Source organism: Solanum tuberosum, unplaced genomic scaffold (genome assembly GCF_000226075.1).
Source record: "Solanum tuberosum cultivar DM 1-3 516 R44 unplaced genomic scaffold, SolTub_3.0 scf00177, whole genome shotgun sequence".
In the NCBI taxonomy this organism is placed as follows: Eukaryota; Viridiplantae; Streptophyta; class Magnoliopsida; order Solanales; family Solanaceae; genus Solanum; species Solanum tuberosum.
This window is the reverse complement of record NW_006239101.1, coordinates 228415-248585: the sequence shown is the minus strand read 5'-3', so window position 1 is coordinate 248585 and position 20171 is coordinate 228415. Positions and strand designations below refer to the sequence as shown.

General features: G+C 35.0%; 3 protein-coding genes across 3 annotated transcripts in view; 1 reads left to right on the top strand and 2 right to left on the bottom strand.

The window, feature by feature from the left end:
- Window positions 1-3677: 3677 nt before the first annotated feature.
- On the top strand, window positions 3678-4952 carry LOC107061885 (auxin-induced protein 15A). Its single transcript, XM_015311820.1, has one exon. It carries the CDS (start codon window positions 3753-3755, stop codon window positions 4125-4127), a length of 375 nt encoding a protein of 124 aa, XP_015167306.1. The 5' UTR covers window positions 3678-3752; the 3' UTR covers window positions 4128-4952.
- Window positions 4953-5046: 94 nt separating this feature from the next.
- Window positions 5047-15233, bottom strand: LOC102597008 (uncharacterized). The gene is made up of 2 exons (XM_015311819.1): window positions 7716-15233; window positions 5047-5354 (listed from the first exon to the last, which is right to left on the bottom strand). Exon 1 carries the CDS (start codon window positions 15086-15088, stop codon window positions 13703-13705), a length of 1386 nt encoding a protein of 461 aa, XP_015167305.1. The 5' UTR covers window positions 15089-15233; the 3' UTR covers window positions 5047-5354; window positions 7716-13702.
- Window positions 15234-16959: 1726 nt separating this feature from the next.
- The window catches only part of LOC102577684 (adenosine kinase isoform 1T-like protein), a 4414-nt gene continuing 1202 nt past the window's right edge, over window positions 16960-20171 (bottom strand). Inside the window, 11 exon segments of the mRNA NM_001287895.1 lie at window positions 16960-17294; window positions 17539-17722; window positions 17804-17870; window positions 17953-18023; window positions 18307-18404; window positions 18489-18565; window positions 18724-18791; window positions 18973-19074; window positions 19163-19194; window positions 19295-19341; window positions 19841-19894. Coding sequence (NP_001274824.1) covers window positions 17152-17294; window positions 17539-17722; window positions 17804-17870; window positions 17953-18023; window positions 18307-18404; window positions 18489-18565; window positions 18724-18791; window positions 18973-19074; window positions 19163-19194; window positions 19295-19341; window positions 19841-19894 — 943 coding nt within the window. The 3' untranslated portion in view covers window positions 16960-17151.

Here is a 20171-nt window from a genome sequence, read left to right as displayed (position 1 = left end):
TGCAAACTCGTTGAAAATGTTTACGATGAACAAGCATTTTTCATCTATCGTCTCAAATTATATCTTAAATTAACATGGAACATGTTAAGCTGAGTTTTCTTCTATTGTTTAAATAAAAGATTTTAGATAACAAGAACGATAAAAAATCATAGAAAAAATTACAAAAGAAGAAAAAGAAAGTGACTCATTTGTCATAATAAAACAAATAATATTAAAATATTTGAATCACAAAAAAAATAAAAATAAAAATATTAAAAAGGAGAAATACTCGATTTTCCTCGACAAGAAAGATTCAACGAAGATGTGCTAATGGAGTTACTTGTTTTTAATCTAGAAATTAATTATAATACTAACTAAATTTAGATTAAGATCATGCTTCAATTAATTACAACATTAGCAAAGTTGCTATTTTAATAAGAGAGTTGAGGGAGCGATAGTGCGTTCTCGAAATATTGATTTAATACAGTTAATAAAACATCGCAATATAGCTATAATTTTGTGTGTGAAATTCATCACGGCTTATAAAGACATTAATTAAAACCATATCATTATAAGTTACGAGTTCAATCAAATTCAATAATTTTAATTTTTTATATCTATTAAAAAAATATATAAATAACTTAAATCATGTGGTAATTTTTGGTGAATTATTTTGTAGTTAAAAAATTACACGTGGAATAGAAGTGCACGAGTCCAATCAAATCATTGTTCGAAATTAAATTGCAATCTCTCTGAATTGGCCGGTGGGCATTGTTTTGAATTTTATAATAAATATTTAGCCGATCGATTAAAAATAACTATATAACTTGTAAAAATATATATATTTATCGATTATTATTTTGATGAACGAATATACTGACTTCCGTAAAAATCGCATTATCATATAACGATGAAGTATTGCCCAACATGCTTGTTTGCTCCCTCTACCCCGTGGGTTTCGGTGGTAGGCCCAATTTTTCATGTGCTCTTCATTACTCTTTCATCAATGCTTCAACCCCACCCCCTACCCCACCATATCCTGGTATTTGAAATTCACAGTGTTGATTAATGTCATACAATAGGAATCTCTTTTTATTAGAAGTTTGTTCGTTTTTAAGAGTTAATCTCGACATTTTTTTATCAAGAATAAATGAAGTTTATTTATCACACCACATCGATCGATAGTCTTGTGTTCCTTGTATAGGCTACTCTTTTATTTTTGTTTTATAGCTTTTTTTTCTTTTTCCTTCATGAATTTTGATTGATTATATAAAAACGCAATCCAATATCACTTAGTGCTAAAGAAAATCTTGAAGCAAATTCAGGATTCAAGTTAACTTGTGCGATATACTGCAAAATTTATTTTTCTTGATAATGAATATTGACTTAGTATAAATAAATAATTTCCAAAAAAAAAAAACTAATTGTAAGTAGTGGGTGTGGTGGCCATACTAGATTCTCAAGGTGTATATTCAATCCTCCTTTATATAGGTGTCTTTTGCTTAATTATTATTAAAAACTTATTCAAGGAATATTAATAAATATTTAATAACAATTTTTTTCTCTAAAAAATAATATAATTAATTAAACTTAGATTTTGACTTTTTATTTCTAGTGCCCTTGCTTGGAAACTTCCTGAATATATAACCACCATAGGTTTCCTTGATTAAGACACCATATTGTTGTGGTATGTTCCAAAATATCCATGCCTGTAGGTAGCAAGGCACATATGATGCTATTATAATATATATGAAAAAAGTATATGATCATATATTTTTAATAATATGTGACCAAATATTCTTTTACCTTTTAATAATTTTTTGTGTAAAGATCCCTCTTCTCCTTGTCCTTTATTTTTCTTCTTCTTGTTTAAGTTAGTTTATATGGACCTCAATTTTATATTAATTTCTTAGCAATATCTATATAAGATAATTTTATTTATCAAAATTAGGTAAATGATAAGAAATTACATTGCATTTCTTGACTTGTTGACACTTCAATTATAATCTCTTGTGATTTTTGTCTAACTTTATTAGACACTTAGCTAGGAGTGATGATATTACTTTCTTTGTTCCAATATATATAAAATACTTTTCTTTTCAATTTATCTTATAGAAAATGTTCCTTTTCTTATACTTAAAAATAATTTTCAATATATATTCTTTTTATCCCAAATTGTTTGAGATCATTAATGATTTATAAGAGGTCCATTTCATGATTGGATATTCATTTTACAAATGATTGATTAATTTGCAAGTGAATATCTCTTCTTCTTGTGTTGTCAACGTTCACGTCTCCACACTTTGAGATGCACAATGTACTTACTTGTCTTTAGAGGATGAATCCACTCTGGCTACTGCAACTATATCACATCAAAATTTATGAACAAACACCAAAAATCATTGGAGATGGGTTTTCTCTGACTCTCACACCTCAAACTTTGTCAAGGTTGAGAAGCAAATAACCACCTAACTATGCGAAAAAGGGTCTCTTAGGTCGAGGGTCTGTTAATAACAACTCACATGACTAAGTATGTCGTTGTTATTGCAAGTGTGGTCCGGGACATATAAGCTTATTATAACTTGATAATGTAAAAATTCTTTATATTGTCAGTTGGCAAACAAAAGACTATAGAATAAAGGAAGTTAGAACAAGCAGATACATCCCTTGTGAAACTGCCTCGAAATCACTGCAAATATACTGCAACCTGCAAATGTTCAGTATTTTTATATTTCTCCACTTTAAGTTTGTTCCATCAGATACAAAAGTTCCTCAAAATACTATAGTCTATACATGCAATACATTAAATTTGGAATATTTAATGTCAGAGAAAGTTATGTGGCTACATAAGGATTACCTCTGTACGGCAGTGCTCTCTTTTCAAGATGATAATTTGAGCAAAACAAAAAGAAAAAGTGCATCTTCATAAAGAAATGGAACTTTGGTTTATTCTTTTCTATACTTCTATATATAACACACAAATTAATGAACAAATTATTGCTAATTGAATGATATACACCACAAATGAAGTTCATCATTGTCATAAGCCACTATTATACGGCGATGAAGTTGAAAATTTCAATAAGGGTGTTCAAGAATACTTTCAAAAGTAACATTTGACCTATATGCGTAGTATATTTTTCATCAAAGAGTGTTCAACTAACTGCCCTTCGACATACGTAGCTTCACCCCTGACTATTAACCCCATTTCTTCCTGATTTCTTGATCATTCAAAGTTTAACAGAAACATGATTCAAATATCCACAACTTATTTGTTATCTAATAAGATGGACAAGAAGAACAAGTGGGAAATGGCCATAGCACTGTGTCCAAGAAGCTTAATCCCAATTCATCTTTCCTATCTTATCTACTCAATTCACCATTGTGGGGTCTAAATATTCAAGAGTTCAACCGATTATTTATCTGGCATCACTCCCCACCCTGGGACATAACAAAGAAAGAGAGAGTGATAATACAGATTTTTGTGGCACAATCTGTACATGTATATTGACTTCTAAATTATGCAATGTATGTTCGTACATGATCGTATAAGGATGAATTATCATTAAAGAAAGAAACAGCTATGCACACGCATTAGTCACACTTATAGTTTGCCAGTTGCCAGCATTTACTGTTTAATAAAATATTGGAACTTCCCAAACTATTATATATATATATATATATATATATATACCTGTCTCAGTCTCTCAGACAACACCACTGTACTCTCTCTTCTCCCTTCAGTTTTTATCATAGTGGTCCAATTCCTGCATATGAAAATGATGGACAGTAAGTTTCTCAAGGCATGCCAAAATAAATGGGAAAAGATGGGTGGCAAAGTCATACCTTCATCAGCTTGCTGCGACAAATGGACTATGTGGCCTTTTGAAAAAGAAGAGAAGTCTATCCCAAGGGATGTTCCGAAAGGTCATGTGGTAGTTTATGTAGGAAAGTACCAAAAGAGATTTGTAATCAAAATTACCTTGCTAAAGCATCCACTCTTCAAGGCATTGCTGGATCAAGCTCAAGAAGTTTATGAATTCACTGCTGATTCGAAATTATGGATCCCCTGTGATGAGAACATCTTCAATAGTGTCATTAGATGTGCTACATTACCAGAAAGTCGACGTATCTCAATCTGCTTTTGAAGGTCCAACATGTGATTGTAATTCATCTATGATGCTTAACTCATTGTTTAGAATGTTGACATCTATAAATTCATAACCTGTTGTATACTATTGAATATAAATTCATTACCATTACCTACGAAGTTGAGCATTACTTCTTTATGCAAGAAATCACAATTCATTTTATTTTATCATTTAATAGATTGCAACAACTACAAGTATCTAATAACAATCTGCAGAGCAAGAAGCTAAATTGAAGGCACAAAGCCTTTATACGCCACATCCCAAATCAGTCGAGCACTGACAACCAACAATTTGGCATTGAGATAAACTGCACTGAAGTTAGTAGACCAAAATGTACGTCGAGCTGTCACATTCTCAGAACACAGATTTGTAAAGCAACTCAAGATGTATTACTTTATCAGAGTTCCAGGTAGAGAAAACAGGCATAAACATTTATGGCAAGAGAGGAAGCATCCATCCATTTGAAAAAGGGCAACAGAAAAAAACAAGTAATACAGCCGAAAGTTGAATAAAGCATCAGACATACAGCCCAACGGCTCCACAGAGATATTAATCAACAGGACAATAATGTTGCAAGGAGTACCTCCAAGATAGAGGAGGTTAAACAGTCTTCAATGTTGTACCAGATCCAAGACCTTTGACAGTGCCGCGATAAGACCCTTTCTTCCTACATTGTGTTAACCAAATAAAAGAGTAGATGTTGAATCATGTAAACCTGCAAATCTACAAGCTTAAATCACTAGAAATTGGACACATCTATTAATTTTTTTTTGAAGTGTGAAACACAGCATCGTACATGCAGACATGATCTTTTTTGATAAGGTAAAGGTTTATTGACCAAGTACCAAGAAGGTAGCAAAACCAAAAGTTACAAAACACTGCTGGGAATATCCATACAGTCAATTACAACATCTCCTTAGCAACTCCAATAGCTCCATATATTGATCTATATTATCAATGAAACTACTTTTACATCAAGAAAACAAATCATGTAAACAATTGTTTTTAACTCTAGAAATATGGTCTTTTTGCCCATCAAAACAAGCGTTATTTCTTTCTAGCCAAATAGTTCGAAAATGCACAAAGGTCTGTGATCCAAATTTGCTTCAAAACTTTATGCGTTCTCTGCGCTGCCAACTCTCCAATATTTCCTTCACAATTTGGGGCATGATCCAAGAGATCCCGCAAATACTGAAGAAAAATTCCCAACATTGTCGAGCTATTCTGCAATGCATAAGAACCAAAGCTTTGTTATTAGGCCAAACACGTGAAAAGTTTTGTTGGTTTACAAACCAAAACTTACATCAACACTAACACATATTGAAACATGCTGAATTGTGTGAACAATTTTAGACACAGGACACCTTTATTTATTTATTTTAGCTGCAAGAGTAAGCACCCAAAGCAATCCATTTCAAATGAAAATGAAGATTTTTGAAAAGAGAACTAATCAATCATCTGTTCTGGTCGTAAGTAGAGTTGAAAGTTGAATGTTCCTTTTCTAATGACAGACCTACATCTAACTAAAGATTTTGGCTTTACTCTTAGCAATCAACTTGCAATCAATAATGCACTAAAGTATATTAGGGCAAGTAACGTAAGCGGCTATTTATCACGACACACTAAAGTAAAGAGGGTAAAGTTGTGTAAATGGAACCAAAAGATATAGAAAGAACTTGTATGGGAAAAAGTTTTCACCAACTTCAAAAGTGAACTGGCAGAATGTTTCTTTATCACTCATCCAATTCCCCCCTTTATTACTTTTCCAGGAAAAATATATACTAGAAGAGTTCTATAGGACCAAATCAGAAACTATTCCAGAAACTAAGAATGGCTTTACATTCATTATTATATTCTCCACACCATCTAGTTATACCTACTTCCCCATTAAGTGCTTCATGAAAAGTTTGATATATTTATGGAAATATATTTTTTCCCTCCAACAGTTCAAACTATTATTATTTCCAAATACCAACTTGATGTGACATCTTTTCAACAAATTCAACTATTTTAAAATCCAAATCATTATAATCTATAAATACTCTACTCGATATATTGAAGAATTAACCTAAATAACCAAGTGTCTTTCGGAAACAACCTCCCTGTCTTCACGAGGTAGGGGGGTAAGGTCTACATACACACCACCCTACCTAGACCCCACTTGTGGTATTACATGCGTATGTTGTTGTAATCTAAATAACCGCACACCCAACCACTTGAACTAAAAATTGCCAATAGAGATACAAATATATGTATAATATATATATAGAGAGAGAGAGAGAGGGAGACTCTTTGTCCCAATTTATGTGGCACTTTTTGTTTTTCGAGAGTCAAACAGTTTACGTTTGACCGGGAATTCGCGCACGGAATCTTCAAAAAAATTTAAATGAAATTTATATATTTGTAAACTACGTAAAAAGTATTATAAGTCACAATAATTGATAATTCAAAATGTTTAAAAGATCTATGAAAAACTTACGGTCAAAGATAGACTTGTTTGAATCTCGAAATCCGAAAAGTGCCACATAAAATGGGACGGAGGGAGTATATAATATGTGAATAATTGTGTATAATCTATTTATACTGTCTAGAAAATGTAATCAGTGAATCCGGTCGGCTATTTGTGTAAAGATCCCGTCTTTTAAGAGGCTCTAACTTGTATTGGGAATGAAGGGGCTAGGTTAGGGTGCTACACAGCCTACATACTAGTGAAGCTTCAAAAAATAAGACAACTTGCATAATCCAACAGAAGGTGGATGAGATTAGCAAGAAAATGAAATGCAAGATGACATTTTTTTTTACCTAAAGGAGTTCAAATATAAACAAGTCCAAATGTAACATGATGAGCTAAATTCAATTAATCAATACTGAGCAAAAAATAAAGAACCATCAAACAAAATCATCCATTTCCCAAATCCCTATAAATGAATAACTAGATTCCACAAAAACAAATGAATAAGATACAAACCTATGGGTGAAAGCATGAAAAATACCAAAAGAGTGAAACAAGTTACTGCAGTTGCAAATACTCAAGGCAAATTGTGGAAGACCAGCTTTTGCAGGACCTTTCCACATTTAAATGCTGAAAACATAATTAAATAAATAGAAGTGTGCTCTATCTAACAATTTAAGCTTTTAGATGAGATGGTCACTGGTCACATTGCTCTAACAAATACCTTCAGGAGAAGGAGCTTAAATAGTTAAATGAACTGTGGTGCCTACATCCTACGCGTTTACACTGATTCAAAATTCTGAAGAAGGAAATATACAAGAAGCTATTAACAAATGAAAGAGACATGCTCTAAGTTGCATGTCGCTTGATCCTATAGTTGAAATTACTGATTAAGTGAATGGTGGATGCAAACTTTTGTTATATGCATGTATGAATGGAAGATTACTGCCAAAACTATCCACAATCATATGAATGAAGGGGAAAAAACTCAGCTCAACAAAGTAGACTAAGCCATTGGATAAAACAGGCAGTGCCTGCCAGAAGGCAATCCACAAAAAAACATCCATTCAGAACTTAGGGTGGAGGCACAAGTAGTCAAAATAGCACACTCTGTAAATTTGAAAGTACATTACCTCCTTCTGAAGTGTTGAAACAAAGATAAATACCAAGAACAAGGACCTTAGTGAAGTTGACAATATGGTTGGATAATCCCTGAAAGATGAGTAAGAGGTTAACACTAGAGATACAGAACAAGTTTGGGCAACCTATGAACCTTGAGCATGAAGATATTCTGAAGCAGTAGATCAGAGAGACGAGCCATAACAGATATAATCATGCATAGAAACCAAGAAGGATGTCACAAACATAGAAGATACATAAGATGTGGTAATTTGATGAAATAACAGTTGGTAAGAAAGTGATAATCAGGATAGGGGTGGGGCAACCAAGCTTTAGAGATGCATCATGAACTGGTATTGAATTCTATTCTATCCCACTGGTCTTTGTAACCAACACCTATGTTGCTCGGACTCTTCAAACATGTCGACTGGTGCGTGTCGGGTTCTCCAAAACTATTGTATTTTTGAAGAACCCGAGATGGGTGCGGCATAATTTTGAAAGAATCCGAGCACCATAGACCAACACCATGGTATTTCAGGAAGCACACCATCTTCAAGACTACCAGAAGTTTCATAGAGTGAAGTTGATCAGATTGGTGACCTGTAGCTTCTTCCTTTTTTCTTCTAATATTAATTTTAATTCTTAACTTGCTGCTGATTTAGGTGCTTCCTCACCAAACATGTCACTTAGCTGGCTGAGTCATACCTTGAAGGTCTTGTAAAATGTTGTCATTCTAAGATCAATTCTTTCTATTGAAACCAATTTGATGGTGCAACTATCAAGAAAGGAACGGATGAGAAAAGGAAGATACATCTATGAAGAAGAGACAGGATGAAGAAAAGGATATGCGGGAGAAAGTTGAAAAAAATAACATACCCTGTTTCACTGACCTAACTGAGCAAGAACAATGAGCTTATTTGTGTAGTGAAAAAGATTGCTAGATGTAGACAAGTAAACTAACAATCCAACCACCGAGACCACAGAATAATCGAGTTCAAAAGCAAGGAAAGGGCACTAAAGAGAGAAATCACTTCAGTTGAATTCTACACAACAGTATTCAAGCACCCCCAGAACTATAACTTCCTACAGAGTGCAAATTTTATTTAAGTCAACTACACTTTAAAACCAGCAAATTGGGGGAAATACAATCCTAAAAATTAGTCTTCCCACAAACTGATAAATTCCATTCACCAATATCAACAAACAAAAGGTATCAGGATAAAAGAAATATTCAACTCCTTCATCCGATGTGATACAAATGAAAACAAGCAAATCAAACATTACGTTCCACCTAACAAGCTCGAGCAAATCTGCGAATCACAAACTCATTCTAGGTTACAGAATAGAGATGCACAATATATGAAATCCACCCACTTACCCACACACCAACTTCTATCATATAAATCAAATATACAACTGCTTAAGAGTATTACGAAAAAGTAGTCGGGAAAATCGACATTCAGAAATTGAGCATTAGCCCAACTATTGAAGCTGTTCATCAACAGTTTCCAAGACAAATTTTGAACTACTGAGCAGTTCAATGAATGCTTAGCTATTCCTTTACTGTCTGGAGATCCAGCTGCACAAAAGAATATTGAGCAAAGAAAACTGTTTAATTTCTTCATCCTGAGGACTTTATAGATAACGTTTGGCCCCTGAAAAGGAGAGAGACACTGTCAACACGACCAATAGAAAAAAAAAAAAAAAACTCAACGGAGAAGCTCTAGAAAACTAAATCAGCTTACATGGTTGCAAGTTAACCGACTTCATTAAAGGGATCAGAAGTGGTTACCAATGAATAAGAAATTCATCATCTAGGTAACATCAGTTTGATCCCTACATTTACCTTTCAAAATAGATGAGCGCGACAAATTCAGATCTCAGCCTTCTAAATAACCAAATATCCATTTGAAGCAAGAGCATTCTGCATGTAGGAACTTCTTAATGGAATGAACTCAAAGAAACTACATGCTGTCGAAGTACTGAAGTTACTAATTGCCTCGGAACTTAGATGAGGAAAACTTAACAAGTATCATATATTCATCAAAAACAGAACTTGTTCAGTAATTTGATGATCTCATAAAGCAGACATCCAAATATTAAATTTTGCATGTGCCCGCTTATCTTGTATTCATATATACATGGCACAACAGTCTAAACCCTGTCATTTGTACAATTTCTGGCATTTGCTCCTAACCATATGTAAATGTACTTTTTTAATCTCTGTCACATACGCTGTGATGATATACTGAAGACCAGTCCTTACATCCCCATCCCTTCATTTGACTACTACAACCTGCCACTGCCATTACGATCGAAAAGCACCAGAAAATTATTCAACAATTGATTCCTTCATAAAAGTTTTCTACAGATAATGTTCTATGCAATTATACTTCACGCAAAGCCACAATTGTGGCAAGGATATAAAAACCTCAACATTTCTGATGCCAAAAGCTATAGGGTATGATGTATCATAGTACTGAGTGAACAAAATCTGAAGTATTAGAGTAGGAAATATAACCGCGACAGAAGTGACTCCATCAATAGAACTAGAATTATTAATGAAATACTCAAAAACTAGCTTTTTATGGTGGTAACTGAAGACAATGGATCTCCTGAGATGCTGGAATGGCCTAACTGAAGGTGTTACGCAAAAGAACTGGTAAAAGTCATCTCTGCATGCATTTGAGGGACAGTTTGGGAAGAAAAGAATTCTAGGTATTTTGAGGATACAAAGAACGCTACACAGAGAATCAAATTAAATTGTATATTGTCTTTTCTTTTTCTTGATGTCATAGCATCCCTGTAGGTTTTTGTTTAGTCAGGGGGGGATGCTTATGTTTTTTGCGCACTCGTTTGGAGTTTGTATCTTGTTTTTACACCCATCAGCACCTTTTTGTGTTTAAATGAAAAGTTACCATTCTCAAAAAAATGGTGGTGGCGCAGAGCCAACTGACGTGCACCTCGAAACTGTTACCTGAGACTCGTGGTTCTCTTCCACTTCATTGACCACTATATCACACCCTTGGGTGCAAACTAGATATTTCTCAAACAGCTACATACTTTCTCAAACATCAACTTCTTTATCTCTTAAATATCATTCTATTCCTCAGTTTATCTCAAATTATCACAAGAATGTGGCAATGGAACAATAGGAAAAGTACGCAAAGAATACTTGAAATTCCAATGACATTTGAGGGTATGTTCATTTCAAGGTACTGTGTTACAATACAGGAAATCTTCCAAATGCTGACCCACTTACATTCAACTAGATGCGGGAGTTTCTTTTTAACAAGTCAAAATAACTTCATTGATGATACACCAAGTGGATGTCACAACATATTGTGGGTTTACATCAAAGCTCCAAAAAGAACCATCCATCTATCTATACAATATATGGGGAATCCCTTCCACAACAAATGAGCTTGTCTAGGATGATTGATAAATCCCCAAGAACCAGTGGTGCAAGGTTGGAAACTCGGTGGATAATGGGTCCGCCCCTCTACCCTTCTCTCCACTTAAATACCAGCCTTTTGTCTGCAGCAAGTTCATACCCCTGACGTGTGCCTAACCCACACATCACAAGTAACGCTCTTACCACTAGACCAAAGCCCTGGGGACTTCCACAATAAATGAGCTTTTGATTATCTGTATTGGATGCTTGACCCCAATACATCTTCTACAATATTCATTTAATCCAAATCATCTAACAATTGCACGGAGGAGCGACGTGTCCACAACTCCATTTGCCTAGCACCTAGGCCATAATGAACTTAGAGTGCCTCCATTGCTGATGGAGAAGCTGCAATGGAACCAGTATATGGTCCATGTTCTGACCATTTTCCTTGGATAATAACTCTAACTAACTACTATAGGTCTTCTACTTCTCAAGGTGATCGTCTTTATAATAACACTCCAAGTTGCACACTGCGTGAAAAAATCCAGCTTTATTAGCTGCCTCCATCTTCCACAGGGACCTCCACATGGCCTGAAGTCACTGACCATGATCAAGTAATCATTATATGACTTCATCGAGAACATCTTCATAGACAATCCTCTCTACAACACTTCTCTTTTCTATTTCAAAGATATAATTAAGCAAATAAAAGGCATGCAATCTCTTATAACTTAAAATTCAGATAAGATGGTTATACAATGTTACCAGTCTCAAACAATTGTTCGGTGAACCATGCTTACGGAAAAAGCTATAGGATCTTTGAAAAGCCACGATGACTACCACAACAGTTTCCCTCTTTCAGGCTTTCAGCAGCTTCGAGAGCTCACTGCCCAGCAAAGTAGATTAAAAAGGCTTCAAGAGCTGCGATGAATCCTTTCTAAGAATCCCACCATTGGCTGCCATGCAAGCTTGTCAGAGTACAATGTTACCAAAAGCAAAAGTCGAGTAAAGACGCTAAAATATGTTGGGTAACACATTAAGATATGCAGGGGCTTTAACTGCAGAACCCTGACAAATATTTGATGAAGAAAGGCTCACATGAAAAAGAAAATAGAAGTGCATATGTAAATCAAGAATAATAACTACAAACACGAACAACAATTATGAATAAAGAATTGAAAAAATTATAATCAAGCACAATATTTATTGTATGTCCTTCAATATAGAACTCATGGGTGAGAATAAGCATGCCTTACCGTTCTTGAGCAACCAGCCAAGAAAAGCATAATACTTTTTGAGGATCATTGTTTTTCCACATCTGTCTCCAAGACCAAGAGGGATCTGATCAGTCCCTTCTATTAGTAATAAGTTGTAGCAATTTTGACAGTGAAAATACCTTTGCTTTTTTGCTCTCCAGGTTACCTTGCCACTTTCATCATCTGATACACCTTAAAATGTCTCCAAATTCAAAATTTCTGACATCCTTACCATTTCCCAGTCATTTATATTCTTTCTGAGCACCACATTCCAGCCACCTGTTTCCCTACATTGAACACTAAGCACCCATCTCTTCTAAGAAGCTCAGCTACTGTGACCTCCTTATTTATTGATCATCGTAATATGGTGCAAGTCAGGAAACTACTCTGTCAGAGATGAGTCCCCACACAATACATCCTACCAGAAATCTGACTCTTTACCTGACTCTAAAGACTATATGTACGATGGAATACAAACTTTGATACGTGAATTACCAGAACTACCTAGTTTTTTAAGAGATAAAAGTGTTAATATCCAATTTCAGTTTGTTGACACTTTATTGTCCTTTAAAGAGGCCAAGCGTTGTTGTTTTCGGTAACTAAGCAAGCAAGGGGCTGAGAAAAAAAAAAAAAGTGGAACTAGCTAGCCAGAAAATGAAAAAGGAACAATATCAGTTCTTCTCGAGCAAACATGAAATTTTCTTTAGCATTTACTCAATCATCTAAGCACTAATTCTTCAATTATTAAGTTCTTCAATAATTACAAGGTAAAGAATCACTTCAAATCCGTAAATACTTTAAGCAACAAATGTCCCACGTTCAAACATTAATCAAAAGAAAGTTCAAACCCACCAATTTGAAGTTTAGTTTGATTTTTTTTGTGTAGGGGAGTGGAAAGGTTTAGTTCAAGATGACCATTTATCATTATACAAATCAACTTACTTAGAAACATCAGAATCTACAACAGAAACGTGATCAAAAGAAAAAAGAGGAGGGCTCACTTAATCTCTTACCCTTAATGGTAAAAGGAAAAATACAACAATTACAACTAGTTTTCAGGTTTCATCACCATGAAAGACTTGTATGGTGAAGCATATACTCCGAAATGGATATGGAATAGCCAACAAGAATCCCCATGAAATATACAAGTCATATATTGCCTCAACAGAGTACATACAAAGCATAGCTGGCGACTTCTTAAACAGTGTCGTGCTGACTCACATTTCAAAGCATTGAACATCAAAAGCACAAAAGATTACCCCACCAGCGCGATAGTTCATCCAGTTAAAGCTTCTTTCAACGTAATGCCAAGGCAGGGGAATGAATCTTTAGCACTTCCCACCTAGTATCATCTAACGCCCTCGAGAAAGCCTTCCAATTCTCTTCGTCCAAATGTCCTCCCAACTGAGGAGGCATCATTATACCTTGCAGCCAAGTAAAATGTTAACCAAACTACCATAAAATAAACTTCCATAACACACTGAAATGCCAGTGCAAACACTTCTCCAAATATTCGACCCAATATCCATCTCGTACACCACCCACAAACCAAAACTTCCCAACATTTGATTCCTATAGCAGGACACACCATAATACCCAACAAATGACATCCTTCTTTGACAACCTCCCTACCACTTTTCCTTGAGTCCACAATAGAAACCCAAGAATCAACAGCAAAAATAAACCCCACTACCAACTCCACCAAGAACCATGAGATGATAAAGCACAAGCTTTCCTTCTCATGCCCTGTAACCCATGGCGCCACATCCGAAAAGGGCATCAATTTCATCCTCACAAAAACCTTAAAAAATGAATATTGATCCTCAATTTCTCCAAAAACCCAAATACCCAACAATTGAGCTAATGCATCCTTTACTGCCCACCTCATCAAAACAAACCCAGAAAGCCTTCTTAACCCCAAATTAGAACCTTCCCAAGCAGTCCTGAAAATTGACCTGTAATTCCCTAACACATTATCCAACACTTGCAAGAAAATTATCCCATGAATCCAAGTGTAAGTAACCAAAAAAGCCAACACCACATAAGCATAGGCAGCTGACAACAAACTAACAAGAAATAACAATGCTGTAGCATCACCACGACCCAATTCAAGACCTTTTATCAAAAACTGCAAATCAACAACACCATTTTCATTGTTATACTCATTTTCAGGATTATCAACCTGAGACAAATTCTGTGTCTCTGAAGGAGACTTGAAAGAGATAAACCCATTACGAATTGCTTGAGGAAACAAAATCCCATCATCAATAATTTGGTCTGAGAACCCTAAATTCGGGTCAAAATTGGAAAGAATTACGTAAGTAGAATTCGGCTGAGGTTTAGAAGAAGGATGAAATAGGGATTTATCAAGGTCCGAATCCCCAGAAAAGAAATCATCATCAAGAGTACCTACACGGGATAGGTGAAGAAAAGGTCGACGGCGGCGATGGTGGTCACGTCGGAGCTGAGGATGCTGCAGCTGTTGACCGGAGAGGTCAATACGAGATAGAATGGATTTCAGAGAAGGGTCACGATCGATGAAGGAAGTGAGGTAGTTGGTACCATTTTCGACATTGGAACGGAAAGTGAGAATGAGAGAAGAAAGGAAGAGGAATAGGAGGAGATTGGAGATGAAGGTTTTCGTGGTTTGTTTGAGGATTTGGGTGGTTGTTTGGTGATTGATTGCTACCGGCGGCGCCGGCGGCGGAGGTTGTGGTGGTTGACGGTGGTCCATGGTGGTTGATTTTGAGAGATTCCGGCGGAGGTTAATTGTAGTTTGATTGGGGTGATATTGATAAATTTAACAACATTTGGGTGTCGAAGTGAAATTAACTAATCGAAAGAGTAAGGAAAAGCAGCTCATCATCTAATAGAATACGACCTCGACCTGTTTTTAAATTTGTTAGTAAATTTTATTTTGATATTAAAATTATAAGATATTTCGATTGACCATTGGAACCATGATAAAATGTTCTTTAGACTCAAGAATTTATGTGTGTATTCTTAAGTATTTATTACGTAAATAAATTTGTTGTTAAAATAACGAATAATACCTCATTTTCTTTGATCATACGCCTCAATAATTCGTAAAATTACATATATGTGTCAATTAATGTAATGTGTATTATTAAGAGACATTATGTGATTAAAATTCTCATAACATGCATATAAACCTTTTTCAAAATACAATATGTTTTAAAATTTGTTAGTAAATTTTATTTAAATTTCAAATTATGAATTATTATAATTGAGCAACTGACACATATGATAAATATTTGTATCAAACACTTTTAACACAAATTATGGAAAGAGAAAAATTATGCGCAAACTCAAACATCCATTAAGTAATTAAATTATATTCACAATAAAAAGATCATACAACTCTTTTTTCTACTTATATAAACCACAAAGGGTACAATTTGATTGGTCCACTACATGTTATCTTCTTTAATTATATATTCAATCTCAACTGAAATAAGTCTAAGATTTTACTGTTTATGAAAACTAATATGTATAATTAAAAAAATGTGGCACATTTATAATGATTTACTTATTTATGTAATATGTACTTATAAAATTACGTAAAAAAAAAGTTTATAATTTATATTAAATAAATGTGATAGAAACATTTTATCATATGTTCAAATACTTAATTCAACGAACCATAATTTGAATTAAATAAAATATATGGAGAAGTTCAAATAGTTGTATAGGTCTATGTCAATGTCTATGTATTAAGTCAATATAAAACAAAATTGTGTCCAACAAGATAACACAAGTGTTAAAACCTAGTGGGACCATAATTATAGAAGTCATGTGAAGAGAATTTAAATAAGAAAATCTTAAAGATTCTTTAAATAGTAGTCCTAGTATATTTTTTATGGAACTTCTTTTGATGAAAGTTAGACAATCACAACTAGGAAAAAGTACTAATGTTAGTAGTAGTAATTGGTATGATAATTATAACACTTTATAGTCATCTATATACATTTGTATTTAGTTTATAATTTTTTATATTAGAAATTTTATTTTTATGCACATAAATTTTTCAAAGAATCTTTTCTATTTAAATAGTAAAAGAGCTACTAGTTCATATTTTGATAATGTAGATCCTAATTTGTAAAACTTTTTAAAATTGAAATCTAAAGCAATATGAACTCTATATCAAATACACGAAAGAATTGAACTTCCAGATACAATGACAATAACGAAACAAAAATAACAAACCTTTACATATTGTATTGATTGGCACAAATCAGTTCTTGATATTTAGGCATACAAACATGTAAAGAGAGTTTGTCTAGTTAGATAGTTTTTTTTTTTATGACAAGGAAAATCCGCAACCGCTACCATTTGGGTGCACACAGGGTAAAACCCCTACTCCTATGCAATAACTCGCAAACCACATAGGGGAGGTAACTCGCACTAGGCAAGCCTGGCACGACGAGCTTGACCCAAAAGGCAAACCCCTTGCTTTCGCTGGCAAGGGGTTTCAAACTTGAGACCTCCAACATGGAAATCTCAAGCCCAAACCACTGGGTCACCCCGAAGGATACTCTAGTTAGGTAGTTTTTCCAATAAGCAAATCAACCAACAAACAAACAATTCAATCTTCCTAATAGAGTTATTCTCAAATAATATAAAAAAGGCATTCAAAATTCCTTACAACAAACCAGATATTTGGGAACAATAGCCCGAAAATTGGAATGAATTGATCAAGTTGAAAACAGTAGAACTCGATGATATGTTTCTCTCAATTGAGGCATAACACAGGAAAACCAAGAACTAAGAATGAACTCATGCGAAATCTGGCTTCTCGGGGTATGTACAACCCGACCTCTGGATGATAACGTTCGATGCATAACAACCTGCTCTTACACACTCAGCAATAGGTTTTTCTTGAACCAATTGTGACAAGAATCCTCCAACAAATGCATCCCCTATCAATGTAAGAATGAAAATGTTAAACGAAAATAGACCTTGAGTCTGACTCTAACCCCAAAATCTAGCTCATGACGACATGAGAATACCAAAGAGTATGTGAGGAGATAACACCTCATTTCTTCAGTTAATATGAGTCACTAAACGTAGAATATGTTCTCTAAACTATGACTTTGTCAGTTAAGAAGAGGTGGTTTAACTCTGTATAAGCGGAAACAGGTATAACAACAATAGACTACATACCAGCACCATTGGTGTCAACAAGTTTCTCTTTTGGCAACGGTATAACAGGGAACAGCTTCACCTTCCCATCCTCAGCGACAACAACAGGATCAGCACCCTGTGTAATAACAGTAATCCTCTTGTGTGTTCCAGATGCCTTTGGCCATTGGGAGATTTTCAAAGCTATTTCTTCAACATTATCCGTCTAGTAATCAAAGAAGCATGTTAGCCATGTACCATAAAGTCAACATCAATGTGAGGAAACATTAAGGAAAGCATCCATTACCTCCCAGCCGTGTACTTTTGAGAAAATTCTTGCTTCTGTCTCATTTCCAAATACAAAGTCCATATACCTGAAAAAAACAGAAAATGTCAATCCCGCTATCAGTAACGTGTACCTTCATTTACCTTGACAAGGTAGGAAATTGGCCTTACGGCAAAGCTTTCTCTTGAGGATCCCTGAAGAACTCGCAGATGAATGGTGCTGAAAGGTTCATTGAGAAGATCTGCAGCAGGGTGGAATAGAATATTATATGGTTGGCTTATGCACAACAACATACCCAGTGTAATCTCAAAAGTGGGGTCTTGGGAGGGTAGTGCGTACGCAGACCTTACCCCTACCTTGGGAGGTAGAGAGGTTGTTTCCGATAGACCTTTGGCTCAAGTAGAGCATTACAAAGCAGTTTGAAAAGAAAACAACGAAAGTGAATAAGCCAAAACAAAATGTGATTGGTTCATGCAAAAACTACCAAAAAGACCAATCACACATAAACAATGTCAACTGCATACCTTGTTATTGGCTGCTGCGTGCTCAGCAACAAGCTGAATAGATTCTGGAGAAACGGTGAGAAAGAATCCAGCAATATAGTAAAATTTGGCCTTCTCAACTGTCCACAAATAGTTGTGTTAGTTTAAAATAGATTGAATATCTTAGGTCTTATCAACATAGAAACAGGAATTGCTGTTCCTACCCAAGGCCCAGTTGTCTGGTCGTTTCAAATGGTCAACCTTGTAGCAGTTTGCTGCTGATAAGTTAGCAACCAATGACCTGCATAATCAATAGATCATCACCTTAACAAGAAAGCATGTAGAGTGTTTCTTTTTCTCTTCCTTTCCCTCCCTGGATAACAAGAAGGAAAGACTAAACTCTACACCAGAACCATAGTACACAACTACACATATAACGGAAAATTGCATTAAACTAACCTCTCGCCATCTAGCACACAAACAGCACAAGTCCCTGTTGGAGCAGTCTCATCCTCATAGTAATGAACCTATTTTAATTCGTACATAAAGACAAGTTGGGGTCAAAGTATTTCGTTGTCATGTTATAAGTTCAAAGCATAGATGACAAAGGCAAACATGAGCAATAATCGTGCTAATGAATCCACAATGCACCGAAACACAAAAAGATTGTCAAACTAAGAAGAGAAAATCAAGGAAAAAGAATCTTACATTGACGCCAGCATCCTGTGCATTTTTCTTCATTTCCTCCCCAAACTTGTCCTTCCCAACTGAGCCCATGTAACTTGTGGCACCTGGAAATTGTAGCATCCACTGCAAATGCCAAAGGAAATTATTCTTCTGAATTATATGTTCATGTCAGATTGCCTAGAACCACTAAAAACTTAAGACGACAAGGCACCTGAGCCACTCTGATTGAGTTTTGTGTTGCACCTGCATTGCAGAATTAAGACCACGAGATCAATGATCCTAGCATCTTCAATGCAGAATATTAATTAATACAATACAATGTATTGAGTGATGGGAAAATTACCTCCAGCAATGTATTCAACAGTGGGCTTGGCTGCCATTTCATCATACCTGGTATATAAAAGTTCTTTCAACAATTTTCTGACTAAAGGCATAAAAACAATGCTTAGCTTCAGAAGAACGTGGGCTGGTAGCCTCTCTTACTTAAGTTTGTGTCCCACTCCCCAAGCATACAACTATTCTTCCACAGTTCAAATCAGCAATGATAACAGGCTCATTACAACTTTTTGTAGGCTCACCCTTCACAAAGCTGATTGGAAATGTTATTAAATAACACCTATTTAAGTATTAATTTATAGAAAGTGTATTCCCATCAGACGGACACTTAAACAGGAAAAAAGAAACCCCCAAACATCCTAAAACTTAAGAAATCTTAGAAAAAAACTACAAATTTTATTTCTCCAAACTAATTCTACAAGAAAAAGGAAATTGTGCCACCTACAAAGTCTATGGAAATTGAAGTTCTTCAGATTTACTCAGCACAGTATAAGCTAACCTAATGAAGTTGTTACAATTACAAAACACTAAAGCCTAAAAAGAAACCACTTACATAGGCAAGTGCTTGTCCTCTGCGAGAATTGCATTGTTCGGCTTGATTTCATACCTATGAGTAAGAAATCAAGTCATTCACATGATACAATGGAAGGAAAAAAGATATACAAAAGCTGCAAATAAAACCAATTCATTTTTACCAACCAAAAGAACCAATGCAAGTAAAAAGCTAAAAACAGTGATGGAGCCACCTTATGCTAAAGGGTGTCAATGCATTTTTACCAATCAAAAGAAGCAATGCACTTTTAGAGCTAAAACCAGTAGCGGAGCCACCTTATGCTAATTTTTTTGTCAACAACACCGCCCCCCCCCCCCTCCTCCACTATACT

Coding starts and splice junctions, on each gene's coding strand:
- LOC107061885 (XM_015311820.1), top strand. CDS start 3,753: ATGAAAATGATGGACAGTAAGTTTCTCAAGGCATGCCAAAATAAATGG.
- LOC102597008 (XM_015311819.1), bottom strand. CDS start 15,088: ATGGACCACCGTCAACCACCACAACCTCCGCCGCCGGCGCCGCCGGTA.